We start from the raw sequence: 23486 nt of genomic DNA, 5'->3' as shown, positions 1-23486 counted from the left end.
GTCCCTTCTGGTAGCCCCCTCCACAGAAAACCCCAGGAGCTTACCTGCCTCAACCCCTTCCCTTGAAGTTTCCACCAGTCTTCTCAATCTACCCCCAGAACACCCCCCATTAAAACACCACTAAAGGGACAACATTTATTCCTTTTCCAAATGTTACAGTAAAACCAGGTAGAAGAGAATGGTTTTAGCAATTAGAAAAAAAAAAGGTACAAATCTGGGGTTTGGCCATTAAAAGTTATTTACAACAATGGGAGAAAAAAAGACAACAAGAAGTTGTTTCACATTACAGACCTCCCTCCCACCCCGAAGCCTATATTACTTGCTTACCAAGTCAGAAAAGAGACACAGTTGATGCACAAGCTGGAGGTTTGAACTTTAGTAAGACATTTATAAAAACCTAGACAGGGCAGTGTCCTCCCCAGCCCAGGTGCCACTAGGCACAGCACAAGAGACTAAAAAAACTCAACAGGGGGAAGGCTGGACACTCAGGGTTTTGGGAGCATAAGCACCCCACTTCTGGCTCAGGGATTTGGAGAGTAGGATAAACAAAACCTACTTGGAAAAGAATTGGGGAAGAAAACCAGCAATTGCCTTCTGCAGGAGTGGGGACAAGGAAGGAGGTAGGGCCAGGAACAGGAGCATTTCACATCACTAACCTAACTTGGGAAACTGTAAGGGACCATCTTCAACTGGCCTTAAGAAGCAGCCCAGATGGTTGATGGGGAGAATCCACAAGAGGGAGAAGAGCGAAACGTGGCTAGGATGGGGCAAGAAGCCCCTTCCTTTCTGGGCACAGGAAGGCAGCCGGGGCACCAGGTCCAGGCAGTGACCTCACAAGGACAGCACAGTTTTTGCAGCTTAGAGATCACCCACCTGCCCCCTCCCCGCTACTCATTCTGCTCAGCAGTGGCCGATGCAGGGCCACTCTCCGGCCCCGAGGGAGTGGATGGCTCTGCAGCCTGGGGCCCTGCCTCCTCTTCTGCGTCTCCTCCCTTGGAAGCAGCACTAGCCTCTGCTCCCTTGGCCTGGGGTTCCTGGCTCTCAGGGGTGGCAACAGCCTTCCCTTCCTGGGCAGTGCCCTCGTCGCTGCAGGCGCCAATCTCCCCCTGCTCCTGCTCTTCCTCTGTGGGCGAGGAGGCAGAAGAATCACCCCCGCCCTCTTTCCGATTTCTCTTGAAGGACAGGCCGCTCAATTTGAAAGGCTTCTTGAAAGAGAATTTCTTCTTCTTCTTAGGGGTCTCCTTGGGGGGGGCCTCCCCCTTGGCCTCAGCGCCCTGGCTAGGGGGTGCTGGCTCGATGGCATCGCCAGTGGCCCCAGTTGCCTCATCTGTTCCGTTCACGGGGGGCGACTCCCCTTCACCCTTGGGGGATAAGTCTCCATTGCTTTTCACGTGGCCATTCTCCTGCAGGGCAGAGGAGACAGCAGTGAGGGCCGGGGCTCTTCTCCCCCTCCCCCAGCCCGCTCCTGGCCCATTCCAGCAACGGAGTCTACCACTTGGGTCTACAGCAACGCGAAAGTCCGGCTTTAGCTTCACCCACGCCCGGGATCCCGTCAAACATCGCCCTCGCCCCCCACCGGCGCACTGGGACAGCCGCGGAGGCCGCGACCGGCAGGAGGCGCTGGGGTCCCGGGGCCCCCACCCGCCTCCCCCGGGGCGCGCTCGCTATTCCGCGCGGAACCGCTCCGGGTCGCGGATCCTGGGCAGGCGGGCGGACCATGCCAGGCGATATTGGGCGGGAAGCCGCCCGAGGCGCTGCCTCTCGGGCACCTGGACAGCCTATTTTCTCAGCCTCCCGCTTTGTGTAAACGGCCCCCACCCACCCCAGGCCCTCTCCACATCGAGCTCCCCGCTTCAAAAAACACCGCGGACCACCGAGGTCGGGCCTGCGGGTGGGGTGCCCTCCCCACCGAGCACCCGCCCCGCGGCCCCTGGGCGCCCCCTTGGCGCGGCCCAGCAGCGCCTTTGTTCCCCGCGCGGCACTCGCGGCAGCCGGGGGGCAGCGCCGGGGGCCGGGACCGTGAACAAAGAAGGCGGCGGGGCCCGGCCGGCGCCCCCTCCCCGCCCCTCCCCTTGCTTCGCCCGCGGGGGCTGCGGCGCCGAGAACAAAGGGACCGAGCGGGGGAGGGGGCGCCGCGTGTCCCGGGCCGGACAAAGCGCGCGGCCCCGGCCCAGGGCCCTAGAGGGGGCGAGGCCCGAGAGGAGGGGGCCAGGTCCGGCCGCGCCGAGTGCACCCACCTGTCCGTTGGCCTTCGCGGGGGAAGTGCCTGCTGCCTCGTCGGCGGTCACGTCGCCCCGGGGAGCCTTGGAGCTCTGGCTGCCCATGATGAGGGTCTACTGGGGGGCGCCCGGAGCCGCCCCGGGCTCGCGCCGCAGGGGATAGTTCGGCCGGGTCGGCCCGGTGGGCGGAGGGGTGGGGCTGGCGTCTGAGGGGGAGGGGTGCCGGGGGAAAACCGAGCTGTACCCGGGCTCCGCGGCGACCCGCTACGTGCGCCCGCCGCCGCCGCGCTCCGCGCCAGAATGCCGTCCGCCGCCCGCCGAGCCGCCTATATATATGCGCCCAGGGCTTGGGGCGGGGCCGGACATTTAAATGAGCGCCCAATCGAGGGGCGGAGGCGGGGCCGGGTCGCGGGCCCCACTTGCGCAGTGGGAGAAGCCAGCGGTGTGCTGGCCCCCATCCCACTCCACCACGCAAGGGTAGGTAGGGTCTGGCGTGGGAAGGAGAGGTGCGGGTCCTCGCGCGAGCTGGACCGGGAGGAGGGTCCTCGAGGCAAAAGGTGCGAGCCGTCATTCCGTGCCCTCACCGCCCCCCTCTCAGAGTGGGCGGCCCCGCACCGTGGAGTAGCTCCGGTCGCCTTGGTCCTACACTGGCTGCCCCAGGAAGCCTCTACTTGAACTCTTGGTAGGGCTCTCTTGTCTAGACTCGTCAGACGGCTGGACCTGAGTTACACACCAGAAAATGTGGTCATAACAGTCTCAGGGCCTCACACTGAGTTGGGGCACCCCCTTAGGCCAGAGGTTCCACCCACGTCCCTGTCCCTGCCGGCCTGCTGCGTCCCTGCCTGCCTGGGAGGTCTGACCTAACCCGGGGTCATTCTGGTTAGGCTGATGGGGCCCATCCTCAGCCGGTTAGAGGCCAGCTAAGGTAGGAAAGCACAGAGAAATTCACCTCCAACCCTCCTGCCCTCCGCCTGGACCCCATTACAAAGTCCAAAGGGTGGGGAGGACCCACCCTTCACGGGCATTTCTCTCCTCTTTTGAAAGTCTAGGGGTCTGAAGCTCAGTGTCCCCCCTCCCAGATCTGTTCCTCTACAGCAGGGCTCCCCCAGGACTCCAGTGAGGGACTCAACAAACCTCAAACTGTCCAGTTTTTGAAGGGGAGGGATGGAATGCCACCAAGTCTCCCTCCACAACTCCAATACCCCTTGGGGACAACCCTCAAGGCTCTCCACCCCAGCCTCCCACCCTGCCTTGGAGGCCAGAGCTAGAGGCAGGGGCTTCCTGTTGGGACTGGAGATCTTGGTCTTCTTCCACTTCTTCCCTTGCCTGGTTATGCCAGTAAGAACCCCAGAATCCTGGCTGGCCCCGGCTGTGTGTGTCTGGGTAGGTATATGGCTGCCTGCCCTCAAACCCCAGGAGAAAAGCAATGGGGGCTGGAGGAAGCGAAGTGTTGCAAAAGCAAGACTGTGTCCTGAGCAGCTCGGCATGTACCCTCCCTCCTAGGAGTAAGGCCTCTTGGGAGGCCCAAGGCTGTGAGGTGTGGAGACACCCGAGGGCCTGAGAAATCGGGAACTCCCCACAGATCTGGCCACAAGATTAGGTGGCCTCTACATCTCGCATTTATTCTGTATCCTTAATCCCTACCCCCACTCAAACTACAGTATACTCTCAGCTTCGTTTAGCACCACCTCCCTCATTTTACAGATTTGGACTCCAGGTTCAGGGTGGACAAGAGACATAGACAAAGGCACACAGCTGCTACCAATAGCTGCGGGTTGAGAGAGGGTTTGGAGAAGTGTGGGCTAGAGGTAATAAGGATACTCCTGGAAGAATTTCTTGAGATCTGGGGCTGCCTGGTGAGAACTGGAAGCAAGAAGAGCTACTTTGGGGCACACTCTCTCTTGGCCCCCCCAACTCTGAGGGCTCTACTTCCCCACTTTACACTTTTCTATCTCAATAAACTCTCCTGCTTTACACTTTTAAAAAAAAGAAGAAGAAGAACTATTTTGGAATGGTGAGGGCGCTGTGCCCCCACTACAGCTCACTGACAGTACAGCGACTCCTCCACTCCCTACCACTAAGGGATGGCCATCGTGACCTGCTCTCTGTCTCAGTAACAATAGAGAACCCACAATGCTGCCAGGCACTGCCTGCACAGGCTGGCAGGGCTCACATGGAAGTTGTGTGAGTCCTGAAGGGGCTGAGGTCAGAGGTTAAGAGCAAATCTTAAGGCTCCTGATCTCCAGGCGATGCCTGACAAGGTTGAGAGGCAAGTCTCCCAGGGGATCCCAGGAAGAGGGCTAAAAGGTCCAGAGTGCCCAGAGCCCTAAAGAGAGCCTGGTCTACAGCGGGATGCCCTGCCACCCCACCAGACATCCTAAAAGGCTGGGGAGGAGGTGCGTGGGAGCCCAACCCCTCAGCAAATCCAGGTCCCAGCAGAATCTGACTTCTGGAAGTGGGAAGAGGAGACTTAAAATGATTGGGGGGAAGGTACAGCACCCCACAGCCTCCTCCTTCGTCCACACTGTGGGTCCTTCCTCTCCAGCTGCTGCCAACCCAGACAATGCACCCATTGTTCTGGCTCTCCCCAGAGTCCGCGTGCAACTGTGTGTGACTGTACCGCTCTGTGTCTGTGTGTGAGACTTTGGGAGTGTGTGTGTGTGTGTGTGTGTGCGTGCCAGGTGTGTGCATTTGATCTTTGTTGGCTCTGTGTGTTCAAGTGAAGAAGGGCTTTACTGATACCTGGTGACTCTTTGAGACTTTCTTGGTGTGTGCCAGTCCTTCCCTGAGACTGTGTGTTGGTGACTATATCTGGCTGTGACTGGGTATGTGACTGAGTGTGTGTGACTGGGTGAGATAATACCTATGAGTGAGGGATGGAACCCACTATATGTTCGTGAGAGTGTTCCTGTGAGGGGCTGTGTGCCTCAGTAGGTCACTGAGGCAAAAAACCTGTGAGTTTCTTTGTCAGGATGTAGTGACAGGGAAAGAAGGAATGGAATGAATGGGGAGGCTACAGAGATCAGACATCTGTGTTCACATATCCCCATATTTCTCCCAGTTCTCCTGGTAAGGAAGGGCTCAGACCCTGGCCCTGGGGAATGAATTTCCTAGCAGAAACCTGGGGCCTCTGGAAAGACCCAGGGCTGATCTGATAGTGGGAGGAGGACAGAAGAGAACATTACCCCATGAAGAAGGGGCCACTGTATGGCCTCTGAGGGCTTGGGTTCCTGTCACAGGACTCAGAATAATGCCAGGTGAGGTCTAGGTAAACAGTGTCTAGTCAGAGATGGAGGAATGGGCTTCCTAGTGGAGAAACCCACATGTGTAAAGAAAGGCCCCCAGATGGAAGAGACATCAGAGCACGGCCCCGTGTTCTGCTGGAGGCCCTAGGGAGTGTGACTTGGAGTAGCCCAGTTCTCAGCTCCAGGGTCCACATCTCTGGGAGCATCAGCTCTATCTGGAGACCTCAGGTCTGGCCAGGGGTGGCCTCCTGCTCTAGCTCTCTCTCTTTGGTGGCGGTCTGCTCATCTGTACAGTGAGAGGGCGAGCCCCTGATTCACAGTGGCAAAGACCCAGTCCCTCCTTCTGCTCGCACCAGAGAGAGTAAGTGGTGAGTCATGCAGGTTCCCTGCCCTTGGGGCTTTTCCATCTAGCTTGAGAAACTGGCAGAGCCCTAAGGGGAAAAAGAACCAGACCCAGGGCTAGATGAGAGGCCTGTGGGCTGCATGAAGGAGGAGGACACAGCAGAAGCAGTGGATGTTCTGTGTGCAGATGGGGGTGGAGGGAGAGGCTTAGACTGAGCCAAGGCTTGGGAGATGGGATCTGAGGATTTAGTGGTTGGCTGAGTACAGAGATGGTGGGGACAGGGGATTGATGCTGCTGTCCCTGTTTTTCTGTTTTGTTTTCTTTTGTCAGTACTGGGGTTTGAACTCAGGGCTTCATGCTTGCTAGGCAGGTGCTCTACCACTCAAGCCACACTCCCACAGCACATTTGCTTTTCCGTTTTGGACAACTACCAGTGATGCAGATCCATTGACTGAGGCAGGGTATCAGAGGGAAGAAGGGTTTGGGGGAGTTGCTGAAATGCACCTTGCTGTATTGGAGGGGTCCAGGAACATTCTGGAGAACACAGGAGGCAGCCTAAAGTCCATATGCTTCAGCACACGCTTGCACAGATTTCCAGAATCAGTGCCCAAAGTCTGGCTAGTGACCTTATAGGGACAACAGACAGAGGTTTTAAGCCAGAACTGACCTCAGGAAATCTGGTCACTGCCAGTAAAAGGGTAACTTCAGCCAACAGGTGCATGAGGCACCCAGGAACTCCTGGGCAGCAGTAGCACTGCATGGGCGGGGCAGGCAGCAGGGCAGGGCCAAGGAAGGAGCCAGCAGACTGGGGTCAGGAAGAACCTCAGAGGGCAAAATCATAGAGATGTAGAAAGGTAGGAAAGACCAACAGTACAAGTGCTTATGGCTGCAAGCATTGATTAGGTGTTTCCTGTATGTCCAGTCCTATGCTGACTGCTTTCCATAAGTTATTACCTCAGGACTGGGTGAGATGTACAGCATAATGACTCCCATTGGCAGAGGAGGAAGCAGAAGCCCAGTGAGGGAGTGAAGATGGGAGAGAGTAAGAGAGGGAGGTCGAGAAAAGCAGAAAGTGTTTTTTAGGAGTTTTGAGAACATGAAGGAGTAGTGCTCTGCTTGCTGGTGCCATCCCAAAAGGTGCTTCAGACTGAGAGGAGCAGTCAAGGGGTGGCAAGGAGAGGCAAAGCAGCTGCCAGGACCCACAGGGCTTGACTCCCAGAGCCAGGGCTGCTTCTCATGGGCCTGGGTTGGTTGTAAGCAGAACCCAGCTCTGCAGCCTTCCTGTCATATATAGCCCTTGAAGCCTGGTACAGACCCTGAGTCACCTCATGTCTCTTCACTGGGACCCACCATCCAGTCACCAAATCACAACAGAAAATTCCCTGTCAAAATTTTAGGTCACCCAGGACTTTTGTTTCTCCCTTTCTCTTCCCTTCCTCTGAAGTGTAGGGGGAGAAGTGGGGCAGCTGCAGAAACTAGATAGGACCAAATCACTATCCGGTAGAGCTGTCTTTCTGGGGCCTGGTTTCCCAGTGGCCTGAGGCCAGTGCTCCTAGCTCACCTGTTTACCTCCTTAGGCTTCATGATGAGGTCACCAGAAATTCAACCCATTTATCTGGGCTGTTGTGAGCTGTTGTTCCCTCCTCTTCTCACTCTTCCTAACTTTCGGTTTCTTTTCAGCCCTTGGGTGCCTTGGAGGAAGGAGAAGGCCAAACAGTAAAATTTGGACTGCTTACAACTTCCCAGCCAAAATCCCCCAGGGAGGGGAAGTCCCTTCACAAGGGAAACTGAAACCCTCTCCCAGAACAGTCCCCAATCCCACCCCTTCCTTTCCAAAGCTCCAGCTTTGCCCCTTGACTCTTCCATTCAGCCTCTTCCTCCAGGTCATCTGGGTCATGCTATTACTAATTTCCCACTTGGTCACCAGGACAAGTCCCCTCCTCTTGGAGTCTCACTCTGCCCATTCAGTAAAATAAGGACATCCTGAGGAGCTACTTGCTGTTGGGGTTCAGTGAGGTATTGTGTTGAGGTTGTTGTAGTGATAAAGAGCCGGCTCCATCCATCACCATGTGGCTTCAGGCCCTCTCTGAGCCTCAGTATCCTCATCTATAAAATGGGAAGAATCATAGTACTCATTATGTAGGGTTATTGTGAGATAAATGAACAGTGCCATCAAGCCCTTAGAAGGAAGCACTTGAGGCACAGGGCACCTCAGTAATGTTCCTGGGTGCTGTTACGTGAAATTCTCAGGCAAAAGCCTGACAGACATGCTAACTCAACAGTGAGCCATTCCTTCCCTTCTCTTCCCTGTCTGTCCCAGGAAGGGGGCCTTGGCCTCCAGCATCTTCTTTTGAGGCCAAATGGTGAAGGGACTGATTGGGCCTTTCTAAGGATGCTGAATTGTTCAGGGGAAATTTATTCAGCTTCAGTCAATTCCTTAAATACTAAAGGAATGAGCCTCTCTCCCAGAACCCTGAGGATTCTTTCTTTCTCTTCTTGCATCCCCAAAGTGTCCTTTCAGTGATTTTTCCCAGAGTCGTGCTGCAGAGCCTTCCTCAACACACTTCATCTGTCTGTTCCCTCCCAGCCCCTCCTCAAATTCCCCTTCCCCTCTGCCCACAGGACACTGGCAACCCTTCCCCAATGCCCACACTTGCAGGTTGTGACTCAAAAGAGATCAGCCCCCAACCCCTTTTCCTTCTTCTCTCCTTGGCCCGTGGAGCTCCAACCCTGCTGGCTTCTTGGCTCTTCAGAGTGTTCAGCTTCCTTCCACTCAGGGCCAAAGCCTGTGTTTCCTTTGCCCACCAACTTTCCACTCTTCTCCCAACATCCAGATCAAACCATTCCTGAGGAGCTTTCCAGATTCCCAAGAGGAAGGAATGACTTCCCCAAGTGCACTCCACAGCTCTGTGCTTAGAGATTCCACCTGGCACTTGCCATATCATATTGACCCAGTTGCCCAAGCCAGGAATCTGGGCAGATCTGAGACACTGTAGGTCTCAGCTCATTGTTCACCCAGTGTCTGCTGCCTCCATCCTGAGGAAGGCCCTCTTGTACCTGGGCTGAGTCATGTCATCTTTTCACTGGTCTCTCTGTCACTAGTCTTGCCCCTAGCTATTCTCCACTGTCCCTGGGTCACTCTCTGGGTCACTTTCCAATAGAGAGTGCTCAATATACATACATACATACATGCATGTATATATGTATTTATTAGTACTGGGGTTTGAACTCAGGGCCTTGAGCTTGCTAGGCAGGCACTCTACCACTTGAGCCAATCTACCAACCCTTTTTGTGCTGGTATTTTCTTTTCTTTTTAATTTTTTTTATTAGGATATATTTGTTGTAAATGTGCTGGGTGTTTTTGAGATAGGGTCTCATGAACAATTTGCCCAGGCTGGCTTCAAACCATGATCCTCCCAATCTCTGCCTCCAGAGTAGCTAGGATTACAGGCATGAGTCACCTGCCCCCAGCTCCATATTTCTTTGTGTGTGGTGGTGGGGATGGAACCCAGGGTCTCCTGCATGCTAGGCAAGTGCCCCACCACTGTGCTACCCCCCAGTCAATATTTGTCAATGAACACTGTATTGAGTGAAACAATGAATGAAGGGGTGAAAGAAATGTAAAACCACACATGCTCCCCTTGGATTTAAACCTTTCAGTGGCTCCCTGTTGCTCTCAGGACAATGTCTGTGCCTTGCATTTAAGGTATTCCCTAACTGATCCTCACCACACACACTGGCTTCCAGCCCAGCCATGTCGCATCCTTCCTGCCTTTGCATCAGCAGTCCCTTCTGCCCGATTGTCCTCCTTTTCTGCCACGAAGGAGGGAAAGGAAACAGGCTTGTTGCAATAATCCAGGCCAGAAATGATGGGGCCCAAAGGAAAGTTAAGGGAGAGGCAGCCAACACCAATCCTAACTGCTTTCAGTGCTGGGGCTAAGAGTGTATGCAGACTTAGAGCCCAAGTTAGAAATGCCTAGAGAGCCCCCAGCAGGCTGGCAGGTAGTGAATACAGGAACCTGGACTTCAGAGGAGAAATCCCTGTCAAGGTAACAGCTGGAGGTGACCCCATGCTTAAAGCCCCGGGATCATAGGATCAACTAGAAACAAAGTGTGGCCCAAGAAGATAGAGCCAGGACTCACCAGCATTTGGACTGTGGAAAGAGAACCTGCAGGTTCAGTCATGGCCAGGAAGGAAGATAAACCTGGAGCAGAATATCCTCCAGGCTGAACAAGAAATGTTTTCCAGAAGGAATGAGTGACCCACTTGTCAAATGCTGCTGGAAGGTGGAAAAAGATAGGGAGAGAGCTAAGGGTGTTCAGAGCAGCTATAGGATGTGAGAAAGGACTAAGCATGCTGGGAGTGAGGAGGAAGAAAAGCTATGGAGGATGCCAAGGGGTCTGGCTTGGGCTAGTGGATGAAGGGGAGCCAAGCCCCACACAGCAAATCTATAGGAAGAGTGGTGGGGTGTGTGTGGGCAGGTTGACTTGGGAAAACTTTGGGATATCATTAGGTTGTGCGGGTATGGCAAGAAATCTGTTGGAGAGAGAATGAAAGATCTGTCTCTCCTCTGTGTGTCTGAAAGAATCTATGCTCATGACTGAAATTGTTATCTGTAGCCTAGACCTCTGCTCAGAACTCCAGCTGCCCTTGGAGGCCACTCAGGATGTCCCACAGGGACCTATAGGACAACAGGCCCAGGTATACTCTAGAAGGAACAGAATTAGAGGCAAGAAACCAGGAGGTGTCAATTGGACTGGTCCAGACAAAGGCAATGGTGACCTGAACTAGGTGAGGGCACAGGCAGGGGAGAAGGGGATGAAATCCAGGAACGGATAGCCCAGGGGTAGGGACCAGGCTCTGTGTAGAGGGAATGAGACTGAGAGTCTGCTGTTCCTGGGATCTGGGTTTGGTGCTGCTCTATAGTTAGCGGGGATGGGTGAGAAGTGAGTCTTATGGTGTTGGGAGGGGACTACTATGGGCCACTGAGCAGATGTGTGTCAGGATGGCAGCCCAAAGGCTACTTCCTCTCGCCATCCGCACTTTCTGCCAGACCTTTGCAAGAAGGTATGGGTAGGATACAGCCGGCCTCACACTCAGATAGGACCTGGGAGAGAGTATAAGAGAAAACACAGGGACAGCTCCCCTAAGGCCCTGTACCCAGGTGAGGACCAGAAACTACTTCTTGGACCATGTCTCTTTACCTGCTTTATTCATAGTTCCCTATTTCCTCCTTCATAATACTTAACTCCTTGTTCCAGCCTTTGAGGTCTCTGAAACTCTGGCCTCTGCCGACCTTACTTCAGGCAGTACCCACCTCTGCTGGGTTCATGGTTCCTTCATTTCACTCTGCAGTTCACCAAACCTTCCTCTGTGTCGCCTCTCTGCTTGGAATGCTGCCCCCCAGGTCCACCCATCCAGTGCTGACCACCTGTCAAGTTCTAGCTCAAAGGACCCCCTGGATGTCTTTCCTGATTCATCTGAAGTCCTACTATCCTACTAGTCCCCCAAACATGTAACCCTCCTGACATGTCTCTGTATTTCTTTCTGTGCTAGAGAGAGTACAGAGAACAAGAACTGGTCTGGTTCATCCAGCCTACCCCTCTGGGGGTTCATAGGTGGTACGGGTACAATGGAAGAGTCAAGAAGTGACAGCAGATGCCCTAGCTCTGAGGGGTTCAGTCAACTCAGTGTATGTCCATGGAAAGAACTGAGATTACACCCCCAACAAAGTGGAGACAGTTTGAGAGAAGCAGAGCTATTTTATTTAGGGACCTGAGAAGGGAGGGAAAAGGTAGATAATCTTCATCTGTAAAGAGGGGACACTGAATCATGCAGAGCTCCCAGGCCATCTTCCTGGTCAACCCTGACTTGGTGCAAGTCCACCTTGGGATAGTCATGCAAAAAGCTTGAAACCTGTGTCCTCACATCCTTGGAAAACAGACATCTGTGACATTCCTCTGGATCCCCAGGACACAGGATGTATAGCTGAGCACACTAGGTGGCCTGAGCTGAAGTCCCTCTATGTCACAAACTAGCTGGTATCTTTGGATAAGTCATTTAGTGGCTATGAGCCTCAGTGCCTTCATCTGAAGACAATGTGGATAGGGGTGGTGTCACCTCACAGGGTCGTGATGAAGATTAAAGAAGACGATGTATGCAAAGCTTTAGCATCGTCCTTGGCAGAGTGTGGAATAAATACTGGTTGTTATTATTGCTATTTTTCAAGACACCCATGTTCTGTCCCAGTTCTACCACTGTTTTCCTCTCTGCACCTGCCTGAGTCCATAAAGTAGGGTGTTGAGTGCCTGTAATCCTAGCTACTCAGGAGGATCCCGGTTTGAAGCCAGCCCAGGCAAATAGTTCACGAGATCCTATCTCTAAAAACCCTTCACAAAAATAGGGCTCATGGAGTGACTCAAGGTGAAGGCCCTGAGTTCAAGCCCCAGTAATGAAAAAAAAAAAAAAAAAGTAGGGGGTTGAGGGGTTAAATAAGACAATGGATATGCTGGGCACTGGTTGTTCACACACACGTATAATCCTAGCTACTCTGGAGGCAGAGATCAGGAGGATTGTAGTTCGAAGCCAGCTTGGGCAAATAGTTCATGAGATCCTATCTCAAAAAATCCATCGCAAAAAAGGCTGAATGGAGTGGCTCAAAATGAGTTCAAATCTGTTTGGCAAAAAAACAGGTATGACAGAAGCTTCTAATGAGTGATTATCTCTATCCTTTGAAGGACACCTCCCTGGAGTTGTCAGGAATTCTCAACCCCTCTTCTGTCAGGTCTTTACTGAGCTATCTGTCCAGGGAGGCTCTGCTGCCTCAGGGCCAGCACACGTCCTCCTCCCTGCCCACAAGGCAAAATAAAGGAAAGGGCTGGGGTTGCCTCAGCAGGGGCTGTGGTTAGACAGGACGAAGGACTTCCTTCCGGGCTGCAGGATGCTGCCCTGGGAAGGAGCCAAAGGTCGTGGGACTGATGCTGCAGGAGGAGGGGTTGTTTCCAGAGGAGTGGCCAAGTCTGGTTGGTTAGGTCAGAGCTGGTCAGTGGAGTGAACCAGCTAGGCAAATACCCTGAGGACCCTGGAGGGGCCCTGTTTAAATCCACCTCAGGTTTACCAAGATCATAGAGACAACAGACAGGAACAGAGCTACGGCTACACGGATTCTCCAGCACAGAGCCAGAGGCAAGGAGTCATCTACCAGACATACACTGTCCCCTCCAGCCAGGACACTTCCACAGGCTGGAAATAGCTGATCTTTCATCCTTCCAGCCTCATTTAAGACTTACCATCCTCAGAGAGACTCTCTCAACCAACTCATGCACTCATTCAACAGTACTGAGACCACCATATGTCAGGACTACCTAGACCTGTGAGCAAGACAAAAGTCCCTGCCCATCCCGTATGAAGCCACACCTGGCCAGCGCCTGGTCTCCTCACTTACAACATACTGTTTGTGTCTGACCCCTTTTTATGGCCTGTCTCCCTACCACATTATAATCTCCAGATCAGGGACGCAACTGTTTCACAAACATGAACTCAGTGATTAACTCAAACCACTAAAATAGGCCCTTGATAAATATTTGTTGAATAAATAAATGGACACAGAGATCAGAGATAGGGCACACACAGACTTCGAGATGCGCAGAAAAGTGAAGAACACAGACACACACAGGGTGGTCTTCTCCACAGCATCATTCAAGCAAACCACAAGTCTTCCTTCTCTTTGGTCATTCAGTTTGGCTGCTAGGCCCTGAACTGGAGTCACTATTTTTTTTGTGTGCTGTACAGGGTTTGAACTCAGGGCCTACACCGCAAAGGGTTTTTTCGAGATAAGCGTCTCCCAAACTATTTGCCCTGCTCGCTTCGAACGGCGATCCTCCTGATCTCTCCCGAGTATATAGGATTACAGTTGTGAACCACTGGCGCCATAATAACCACAGGCACCGGGGCGGCTCCCACTGCGATCCAACCCCTTCCGGTCCTCTAGCCTGGAAGGCCAAAGCAGCCTCCCTGGACTTGACTTGGCGCTCGGCCTGGCCCTTCCCCCACACCCTGGCTGGGCCCCTCCCCACAACCCGCCCTCTACGAGTCCCCGCCCACCGGCCGGTCCCCTTACTCATGGCTCCGCCCCTCACCGCTTCTCGCGGGCGGAGGGGAACTGGAGGTCTCTTTCTCTTTCCTAGAAACTAGAGGTTAATGTTCTGGCACCGGTGCTTCCACCTGCAGGGCGGGAATTTGGGGCAGGCAGAGAGGAGACAGGCCTCCCCTCCCTCTGGGTCTCCGCCCCTTCCACCCAGCCCCGCCCCACCCCACCCCACCCCACCCCTTCTTTGCTCTGACACCGCGGTCCTCGACTCCGGGGACCCGCCCCTTCCTCAGACCCCGCCCCCACGCAGGCCGCGCCCCGCCCCCTCCCAGGAGCCCGCCCCATCCCGCGCGCTCACGTGAGGCGCGGGCGCGCGCTGTAGCAGCAGGGCTAGCTTGCCCACCGTACGTCTGCCAACCCGGTGGCCCCTGGCAGCAGCTCAGTTTGCACGCGGGCCAGCGCCAGGCAGCGCCCGGCGGGCGGTGGCGCCACGGGCTCAGCCAGTAGTCACCCAGGTTGCGGTGGGCTGCGGCCCGGGCAGCTCCAGAAACAGCTCCAGATTCTGGAGGTGCGGGGCGTGACCCGGGGCCGCCTGCAAAGGAGCAGAGCAGCAGTCACCCCAGAAGGGCACGACGGGCGGGAAGAGGGGTCCACCTCGACTCGAACGAGGCAGGGCACGGATCGGGGTCACACTGGTCGATTTAGAGGGATGGGGACTGGGAAGGCTCCCCTCCTCCCTCCGCCCCTTCCCTAACCCTCCCGAGGTTCTGGGTGCCTCCAACCCTAACCATGCTGCCGGCCAAGGCACTTTATCCTGCCGGCGCCCTCCCTTGGGCCCCCTCACCGGAACAGATGAAAATTCACCACGAACCCGACAATGTCCGTGAATAACATGGTGTCTAATCCTCCTGCCCTGGTTTTGGCCGCTTTAATACCTGCCTAGGCATGGAGGGGGAGGCAAAAACTCCCATAGTACCCCCACCCCCATCCCCAGGGCGCAGTTTTTAGCAAGAGGCCTTAGCTGTAGAGGAGGTTAGGGGCAGAGCTGGTTGGGGACACAACTGTTTTCTCTGGTGGGGCCTAGACTGAGCTGTGCCTCCACCAGCCACTTCAATGGGAAGGAAGACTGGTCACCAGATCTTCAAGTTCCCCAGGCATACATCCCCCCGGGACAGAAGAGCAGGGACAGGAGAGGCAATAAGAGGGGACCAAGGGCAGCAAGGTCATTTACCCCTGGGAGAAACCCTTCTTCCAGCCTTGCTCTCAAACCCCTGATGCTGTGTTCAGGGGAACCCATATCTCAAGAGGACTTCCTCTCTGGCCGGCTGTCTGCAAACTTCCAAACACACATATGTCTCAAAAGAATATAAAGACTCTCTGATATCTCCTCTCCCCTCAAAAGTTAAAAATCCTTGATCTGGTTTAACCCACTCTTGGCTAAAGAAGAAACAGGATCAGACAGAAGCAGAGAAAACCAAAAATAAAACCCAAGCTTCCCACAAGTCTACCTGTCACTAGAAAAGATGAGGTAATCCTTCTGTACCCTTGTCCTGCTCAGAGAATGGGGTTCAGGGCTCCCTGTCCAGGCTGGGCCCTGCTCCCTGACCCCTCTGGGAATCCTGAGGAACTTGCTGGCCCAACTTCCTTTCCTACACTGCCAGTTTGGGATATCCACCTCCCCCTCCAAGTGACTCAAGCTGGCTGCTGGGTAGAGTAAGCAACTGTTTTGAGCCCCCAGTGCTCAGCACAGGTTCTGGCTTGACCCCAAATTGTTCAGCCATATTTGGGGTTCTGATCCCTTTTCCCTCTTTGGGGAATCTCCCTCCTCCAATTCCTTTCTCTTTCCCATCTTCAACTTTTCCCTCCCTGATGGCTCCCAACCATCAGCAAACAAACAGGCCCTAGTCTTAACCATCTTTGAAAGAACAGAAAGCCCTGCTTGACCCCACACCTTGCTCCAGCTCCCCTTCACAGCAAACATTCTTGACAGAGTTGTGTACTCACTTTGTTTCCACTTCCTCCCTGGACCCCTGCAATCTGGCTTCCTCCCCCACCATTCCACAGAACAGCTCCTCAAGGTCACCACTGACCTCCTGGTTGCTAAATCTAAGGAATGCTTTATCTGACTTGACCCCTTAGTGGTAACTGACTTTGACACAGTCAAAAACTCCCTCCTGTTGTTTCAGATACTTTGGGGCCCTTGTTTTTGGGACACTGTGCTCTCTTGATTCCTTGCCATCTTTGTCAGGTGCTGTCATCCAATGTTCACTGCCTAATCTTGGCTGATCTTGGGCCCTCTACAGTGTGTACCTGACAGTCCCATGGATTCCCATGCCTTCAGCTTGTGTCAGAGACACTTTTGCTTCAGCCCAGCTATTGGAGCTCTCTACTGGATGTCCCACCTCACAGCAATCATGCCCCACACTTGCCCTCCCTCCATGTTCCCCAGCTTGGCTCGTTTTCTAGTTGCCTGAACCAGAAATCTGGGCTTGGTTCTAGAGTCTGCCCTGTCTCTTTTTTTTCATATTCAAGCAGATAAGAAATTCTGGCCTCTCTAGGACATATCTAACATCTCATTGCTTCCTTCCATTTTCTCCACCCACACCTGGTCCAAGGCCCCATCACCTTGCACTTGGTGGGGAGGAATTCTGCAATAGCCTCCTGTCTCCTTGCTGCCATTCTAGATTCTCTATATGATCTGTCCCCACAGGAAAGCTAGGGTTGTCCTTCCAAAACATGAGAATGCCCTGTGTCCCTCTGAACAGTTTCTTCAACACAAAGTTCACAAATGAACCCAGAACCAGGACATTTCCTACTCCCATGTCTTGCTTGTTCAAGTGTCAGTTCCTCATGAGAGCCATTCCCCAAACCATGTCCAGGCCAGGTAGCTCTGCCACTCCTTTTCTCCACAGCACTAGGACCTTGACTCTATGGACTTCTCAAGCAGTCACTCACTAGCTAGTCTAGTGGAAAAAGTCCTGAGTCTTCCCATTCTGGGCCCCAAGATGTGAGAATGAATATGACACAGCCTCGCCCTCCCTGAGTCCCCAGACAGTCATTAAACAGGGATCAGCAACATATGGGACAAACAGGTGCTCTGGGAGGGATGAATCATGGTTAGGGGAGTCCTCCTTGACAAGTGACAACTGATGGAGACCTGAAGGATAAGTGTGGTTCCAAGGAGAAGCTAGTCCAGGCATGGGTTGAAGGAATTGAGTGAAAAAGCAAGCAGGGAGGCTGGCTAGCAGGCTGCTGAAGGAACCCAGATGGGGCTTCACTCAGGATGGGTCTCACTCATGTGGAATTCGGGCAGAATAAATTGTGTTTGCTTGGATTGGGGGTTGGGGAAAAGGGAGAGGATGAGATGCTCTGTCTTCATCCTCGGAGAGTAGGTGGGGAGAGGGCAGTGGTGCTCAGACACCATCTCCCTGTAGTGTCCAACCCCTGTTCTACCTGATGGGGTTACCTCATGTTTTCCTGTGGTCCTCATTCATCCTTTTACTTAGAGAGGCAGATGGAGGGTCTAGAGGTCAAAGGCCTAGTACAAGGCCTGCTGAGAAGGCCTAGTACAAGGCAGGGGGGAGGAGAAAGAGGAAGTTGGGTTCCCGGATGTGATGGGGCTTCAGGGAAAGTGGCTCTGGGGTTTCCTCAGAGCCTGGAAATTCCACTGTCTCTGGTTCCGCCCAAGACCCCAGGTCCTGAGATGGTCAAATCCTGTGACCCAGTCCTTGGAAGTGCTAGGGTCCTCTCTAGAGACTGTGAGTGTATGTTTGAAGGGCCACAACCTCCCCCCCTCCCCACCAACCCCAACAGGTCTCAAGATGGTAAGTGAACATCAGTGTGTACATCCTGTGAGCTGTCCCAATATCTATGACCTGTATGATCGATCCCGAACAATCCTCTCACCCTAGTCCTCAGAGGCCAGTTTGTCCCCATCATACCTATGAGACTTCAAAGTGTTAAAGAACTCACTCAAATTCACACAGCTAGGATGAGGCAGAACAAGGATTTGAACTGAGGTTTGACTGACATCAGAGTCTCTGCTTTTACCTCCTGTGCTATATTAAGCCTGTCCACCCCTTGCTTGATTGGCTGAGTAAGGGGAGGAGGCTTTGTGGGGGATTTGCTGGTAGTTGGGGTGGCTACCCCCCTCTCATATCAAGCGATGGGAAAGGGTAGTGCTGACGTCAATTGTTACTATGGTGATACAGCAACCCTTTCCCTGCCATCTCCATGGAAACGTGGGGGGTCCATCTGTACTTCGCCCCCTTCTTCCAAAAGAGGGACCCTAAGGGAGGGGCCAGCTAATAAAATGTCTGAGAGGGAAGTCAGGAAAGGTAGTGATTCAAGCATCCCCTTCTCCTGGTCCCTCATTGCTCAGGCCCAGAAAATAAGGCTGGGATCTGGAGGTCCTGCACTGGAGTCTGGGGACAGCTTTACCCTTGAGAATGAAGGACGAATCTTTGCCTTTCTCACCTGGAGATTCTTCTGGATATGCCCCCTCCCCTAAGTTCTTGGCTTCTGAAAAGAAGGCAAAAGGGTTTCCCCAGCCCCCTGCAAGGCTGGACATCACCCAGTCCCTGGGGACAATGCCCTTGGCTGTTTGGCTCTCTGCTGCCCCTTGAAGCCAAAGATCTGAGTAGCAGCAGTTTTGGCCTGTTGCTCAAGGGCTGACTGGGCCAGGGCTTCCTATCTGGTACTGTATAGGTATGACCTTATGAAAACCTTGCAGAAGGTGATTTTGGTCTCATTTTCCAGAATTGGAAATAAAAGCTGAGAGGCTTAGAAAATTGGTCCAAAGTTGTACACTTAGAAAATGGCAGAGGCAGGACTTAAACTCAGACTGAATTTAAGCCAGTGGCTGCTCCAGGGGGAAAGAAGACATCCAGGTTAGAGCCTATTATACTCCCTATTGCCCTACAGAAAAGTACAAACTTCTCAGCCTGGTACTTGAAGACTCCCTAGATCCAGCTTCTTTTAAGTCATCCCAAGATCCCCTGCAGTAGATGTGGGCTCTCAGCCCGATGTGGTCCTGGAAGGTGTCAATGAAAACTGAATTCCTGCCAGATGCTGGTAGCTCCCACCTGTAATCCTACCTACTCAGGAGACAGAGATTCAAAGCCTGCCCAGGCAAATAGTTTGGGAGCCTATCTCAAAAAGAAAAAAAAAAATTCACAAAAAGACTAAAAAAACAGGGTGGTGGAGTGGCTCAAGGTATAGGTCCTGAGTTCTAACTGCAGTACCACCAAAAAACCCCTCAAACCCTGAATTCCTTGCACTTGCCAACCACCTTCCTGCCTCTAGACCTTTACCCACAATGTTCCCACCACCTGGAACGCCCTTGGCCCTGGATCATGACACAGTAGATCTGACTAGCGCCAAGGTCTGGCCCATTAGCAAGGTCCGTTTCTTCTTCTTTTTTTCTTTTCAGTACTGGGCCTTGAACTCAGGGCCTACACCTTGAGCCACTCCACCAGCCTCCTGATAGCAAAATTGGAAAGTAAATAAATGATTCAGCCTTTGAATCATGGGCCTCTCCTATTTTAAGGTAACCAGTCTGAAGGCACTGAGAATCACACATCATCTTGGGGACCTTCAGTAAGTCTCTCAAGGCTTTCAGGTCCTTCACTTGAAAAATAGGAAATGAAGAAACCAGTTTTTCAAACAACCATTTTCCCAAACTCAAAATGGACTGGGGCAGTCCCTAAACCCTACTAAACCTTTCTAAAGCTGGAGGTGTCCGTGGTCACAAAACAGCAGGTAGCTGAACGTAATTCCAAGGCCAGGGGTGTGGTTCAAGTGGTAGACCTCCAGGCCTTGAGTTCAACTCCCAGCATCGTAGCTAATTCCAACTCGGGAGAATTACACGGGCTTGTTGTGACCAGTTTCTTTCTTTTTTTTTTTTTTTCTAAATTGTCTTCCCATTTTTTCCTTCCCAAACTCCTGCGGGTCGCCGGTGTCTAGCATTGGAATGTGAACTTCAGTGGGGAACCAAGGACAGGGATAGGGAGATAGAAGGCCGCGAGGGGAAGTCTGCCCGAGAAGGGTCATGACCGGCAAAAACTGGGAGGAGGGTGGTGCGGTGCAGAGGACGGACTAGGAAGGGCCGGCCCTAGCGAAGAGATGGTACTATTGAAATGGAGAGGAGCAGCTGGTGGGCCCCAACCGACGGATAGACATACACGGCCAGCCCAGAATGGAAAGAACAGTTTATGCTGTGCTTTATTAAAATGTGCATCATTCTTTTATTTTAAAATGTGCATCATTGTCTCGTGCTCTGCGCGTGCGACCTCAGCGTGGTGCCCCGCGGCGGGCCTGTCCCGCCCGGCTCCCGCGGAGCCGCCGTGCGCAGGCGCACTCAGGTGGCGCGGGCCCGTGGGCTCCCGCCCATGGCCAGGTAGACGTCGATGGGCACGTGCAGCAGCGTCAGACAGTGGCAGCCGGGGCAGCGTCGTAGCGGCCTGGGGAAAACAGCGCGCGCGCGACAAGGGGGCGCTGAGGCCTAGGTTCAGCCCCAGGAAGTTGGGGAGCCCCCGGGGTCCTCCCGGACTGGGGCTGGGAAGTGGGGCGGGGCCTCACCTGACCGGATTGTGCTCCGTAGCTACTGGCTCCGGGCTGTCCTGGGACTCGGGGGCGGCTGCAAGGCCAGGGGAGTCTCCGGCCTCAATGGGGAATCTTCGACCTTGCGGGGGCTCCTGGGCACTCATGTCCGGCCCCGGGGCGCTCTGCGCGGGGAGTGGCGGTCAGGCCGCTGGCCCCCTCTGCCCGCGCCCGCCCCCCGGGCCGTTGCTCACCTGCCGGAGGCCGAGGCCGAGGCCGGTCCCAGGCTGAAAGCAGCTGCCCGAGCCCTGGCCTCTGGAAGACGCTCCGGTCCGGGCGGAGCCGGGCAGGTGTCTGCGCCGCGCCGGGGCCGGGGCATCGAGGGGGAGGGCTGCATTGTGACCCGAGCCACGGCACACTGACCTCACAGAGCCTGTTCCTCCCTCCGGGGAACCCTGCACGGCCCCGGCACTTAATGCGGGCCTGAGCCTGGAGCTAGAGGGTCTGCTCCTCGCGCGGAGGCCGGTCATGCCATCCCCCACCCTCTCGATGGAGGCGCAGGAGCCGAGGGCAACCCGCTGGGAGGCGGCATCCACGCGGAGAACCCCCACGCGCGGAGCCGCAACTCACTGCCTGGCGCGGGTTGTGGGGAAGGCGGTGACTTAACCTGTTCTGGGTTTGGTGGTGGTGGTGAGGACAGGTAGGGCCATTGCCCATTTTGGCCAAGGGTCACACAGCATTTACATCACAATTGGGCCAGAGTTTTAAAATGTCTGACCCTCTCGCGCCGCACCACCCGTGGCTGTGTCCGGACGGAGAATGTTCTAGCGCTGGAGGCGGCTGTGGATGAAGTCCTTGGGGGGAAAAGGAGCAGGCCAAGGGCGATGGTGGAGTAGAGCTGCCTCGCTGAGGCAGCATGAGCTGAGAGGGTGATAGGAAGGCGCTAGACAGCATGGAGGACTTTCTGCTCTCCAATGGGTACCAGCTGGGCAAGACCATTGGGGAAGGGACCTACTCAAAAGTCAAAGAAGCATTTTCCAAAAAACATCAAAGAAAAGTGGCAATTAAAATTATAGACAAGATGGGAGGGCCAGAAGGTGAGCTGGGGGCCCATGTGGAGGAAGGGGGTGGGGAAGCAAGGTGGGCTGGTGCTTCCTTCAGTCAGAAAAATTCCCTCTTCTCAGGGCTAGAGGTGAGGCTGGAGTGGTAGAGTGCTTACCTAGCAAAAGCAAGGCCCTGACCTGAATTCAAACCCCAGTACTGGAAAAAAAAAATTTAGGGACTCCGGAAAACCAGGTTATGGCCTTGGGTTAGGTAAGTGGGAAAGAGAGGGCTACTGGGAGTCCAAGAGCATCACACCTTTCCAAGTCCAAGATTAAAGTGGCACAGGTGACGGGTCCATGGGCTTCTTTTCCAGAAGAGACTGGCAGAGGCCACACCTAGGGCCAGCAGGTGCCAAGACAGGTGGACGTGGAAAAGAAGATAAGCCTCCTAGAACTATGAGATCAGAAGGCATGGGTGGGTGGAGCTGGCCTTTGGGGATTCTTTGGTGTCTTAAGTCCCTCAAATATCTGGATACTGTTGTCTCAAAGACTGCTCACAATAGTCCCAGAGTGGTAGAGAGTAGTTCCTGTAACAATATATTAACTACAAAAGTCATAGAAATGGATATTCTTTGCAATGTTCAAAGACTATAATCTTTTAGTTTGAGACTATTAAGGGAGCAAAGGCACAGGACCCAGACAGGATGGATAGAAACTGGGAGGAGTGAAGAGTTAGGCCTTTCTGATTTTAATAGCTCATCTCTTCTTCCCTCTATTTCTTCAGAGTTTATCCAGAGATTCCTGCCCCGGGAGCTCCAGATCGTCCGTACCCTGGACCACAAGAACATCGTCCGGGTGTATGAGATGCTGGAGTCTGCTGATGGGAAGATCTACCTGGTGATGGAGCTGGCTGAGGGAGGGGATGTCTTTGACTGTGTGCTGAATGGGGGGCCAATGCCTGAGAGCCGGGCCAAGGCCCTCTTCCGCCAGATGGTCGAGGCCATCCGCTACTGCCATGGCTGTGGCGTGGCCCACCGGGACCTCAAGTGTGAGAACGCCTTGTTGCAGGGCTTCAACCTAAAGTTGACTGACTTTGGCTTTGCCAAGGTGGTGCCCAAGTCACGTCGGGAGCTAAGCCAGACCTTCTGCGGCAGCACAGCCTATGCCGCCCCTGAGGTGCTGCAGGGTATTCCCCATGACAGCAAGAAGGGTGACGTCTGGAGCATGGGCGTGGTCCTGTATGTCATGCTCTGTGCCAGCCTACCTTTTGACGACACAGACATCCCCAAGATGCTGTGGCAGCAGCAGAAGGGGGTGTCCTTCCCTACTCATCTGGGCATTTCGACCGAATGCCAGGACCTGCTCAAGCGGCTCCTGGAGCCAGACATGGCCCTCCGGCCTTCAATTGAAGAAGTTAGTCGGCACCCATGGCTAGCAAGCACTTGATAAAAGCAATGGCAAGTCCTCCCCAATAAAGTAGGGGGAGAAAGCAAACCCAAAAACCCGCTTCTAAAATGGTGATATATATTTTACACTTTAAGTTTACTTATCCTAAAACTTACCTACACCCTCCCCAGACTTCCTCCCCTCTAAAGATCTTCATGGAACCACGGGCCTCATTCAGACTTCCCTTTTATTAATAGCTGACAAGTAATTTTCATACAGGTGTTTAAAGCTAATTAAATTAAACCCCAGAATCATCTATACACAGGGGGAGGAGAGGAGGAAAATGACCAAGAGCAATTGGAACCACTGTTACTACAACTTCCTTTCCAAATAAAAGCAGAAGCATTGGGAATGCAGAAACAGCCTCCTGACTCCGTCTTGGTGAGAGGCCTACTGGGGCCCCAGCCCTTCCTCATCCCAGAGGCCAAGCTAAGTCTGAGGTGAGGACAAGGGACTTCTTCAGTACCCACACTATAATCCCCACCTGAAGTCACTGCTGCAGAGTGTAAGTCCTGCCTAGGCTCCAGTGTGGGTGCCATGGGGGACAGAAACAGATCCCT

At 53.9% G+C, this 23486-nt stretch overlaps 3 protein-coding genes across 3 annotated transcripts; 1 reads left to right on the top strand and 2 right to left on the bottom strand.

The window, feature by feature from the left end:
* Window positions 1-121: 121 nt before the first annotated feature.
* Marcksl1 (MARCKS like 1) lies at window positions 122-2517 on the bottom strand. The gene is made up of 2 exons (XM_020173986.2): window positions 2238-2517; window positions 122-1403 (listed from the first exon to the last, which is right to left on the bottom strand). The coding sequence occupies exons 1-2, from the start codon at window positions 2322-2324 to the stop codon at window positions 888-890; spliced, it is 603 nt and encodes a 200-aa protein (XP_020029575.1). The 5' UTR covers window positions 2325-2517; the 3' UTR covers window positions 122-887.
* Window positions 2518-20088: 17571 nt separating this feature from the next.
* Fam229a (family with sequence similarity 229 member A) lies at window positions 20089-20966 on the bottom strand. Its single transcript, XM_020173994.2, has 3 exons — window positions 20692-20966; window positions 20477-20620; window positions 20089-20358 (listed from the first exon to the last, which is right to left on the bottom strand). Exons 1-3 carry the CDS (start codon window positions 20832-20834, stop codon window positions 20256-20258), a joined length of 390 nt encoding a protein of 129 aa, XP_020029583.1. The 5' UTR covers window positions 20835-20966; the 3' UTR covers window positions 20089-20255.
* On the top strand, window positions 20923-23045 carry Tssk3 (testis specific serine kinase 3). The gene is made up of 2 exons (XM_020173984.2): window positions 20923-21534; window positions 22265-23045. Exons 1-2 carry the CDS (start codon window positions 21390-21392, stop codon window positions 22924-22926), a joined length of 807 nt encoding a protein of 268 aa, XP_020029573.1. The 5' UTR covers window positions 20923-21389; the 3' UTR covers window positions 22927-23045.
* Window positions 23046-23486: the final 441 nt, after the last annotated feature.

The sequence above is a fragment of the Castor canadensis genome, chromosome 7 (genome assembly GCF_047511655.1).
Source record: "Castor canadensis chromosome 7, mCasCan1.hap1v2, whole genome shotgun sequence".
Taxonomy (NCBI): domain Eukaryota; kingdom Metazoa; phylum Chordata; class Mammalia; order Rodentia; family Castoridae; genus Castor; species Castor canadensis.
Note: the sequence above shows the minus strand (reverse complement) of the source record. Positions and strands in the feature narration are given on the sequence as shown.

Excerpts from the sequence above, each read along its gene's own strand:
- Fam229a (XM_020173994.2), bottom strand. The coding sequence starts at position 20,834 with ATGCAGCCCTCCCCCTCGATGCCCCGGCCCCGGCGCGGCGCAGACACC. Across the intron at positions 20,621-20,691 it reads TCGGCCTCGGCCTCCGGCAG|CGCCCCGGGGCCGGACATGA; the intron begins GTGAGCAACGGC and ends CCCCGCGCAGAG. Across the intron at positions 20,359-20,476 it reads ACGGAGCACAATCCGGTCAG|GCCGCTACGACGCTGCCCCG; the intron begins GTGAGGCCCCGC and ends TGTTTTCCCCAG.
- Tssk3 (XM_020173984.2), top strand. The coding sequence starts at position 21,390 with ATGGAGGACTTTCTGCTCTCCAATGGGTACCAGCTGGGCAAGACCATT. Across the intron at positions 21,535-22,264 it reads CAAGATGGGAGGGCCAGAAG|AGTTTATCCAGAGATTCCTG; the intron begins GTGAGCTGGGGG and ends CTATTTCTTCAG.
- Marcksl1 (XM_020173986.2), bottom strand. The coding sequence starts at position 2,324 with ATGGGCAGCCAGAGCTCCAAGGCTCCCCGGGGCGACGTGACCGCCGAC. Across the intron at positions 1,404-2,237 it reads CCGCGAAGGCCAACGGACAG|GAGAATGGCCACGTGAAAAG; the intron begins GTGGGTGCACTC and ends TCTGCCCTGCAG.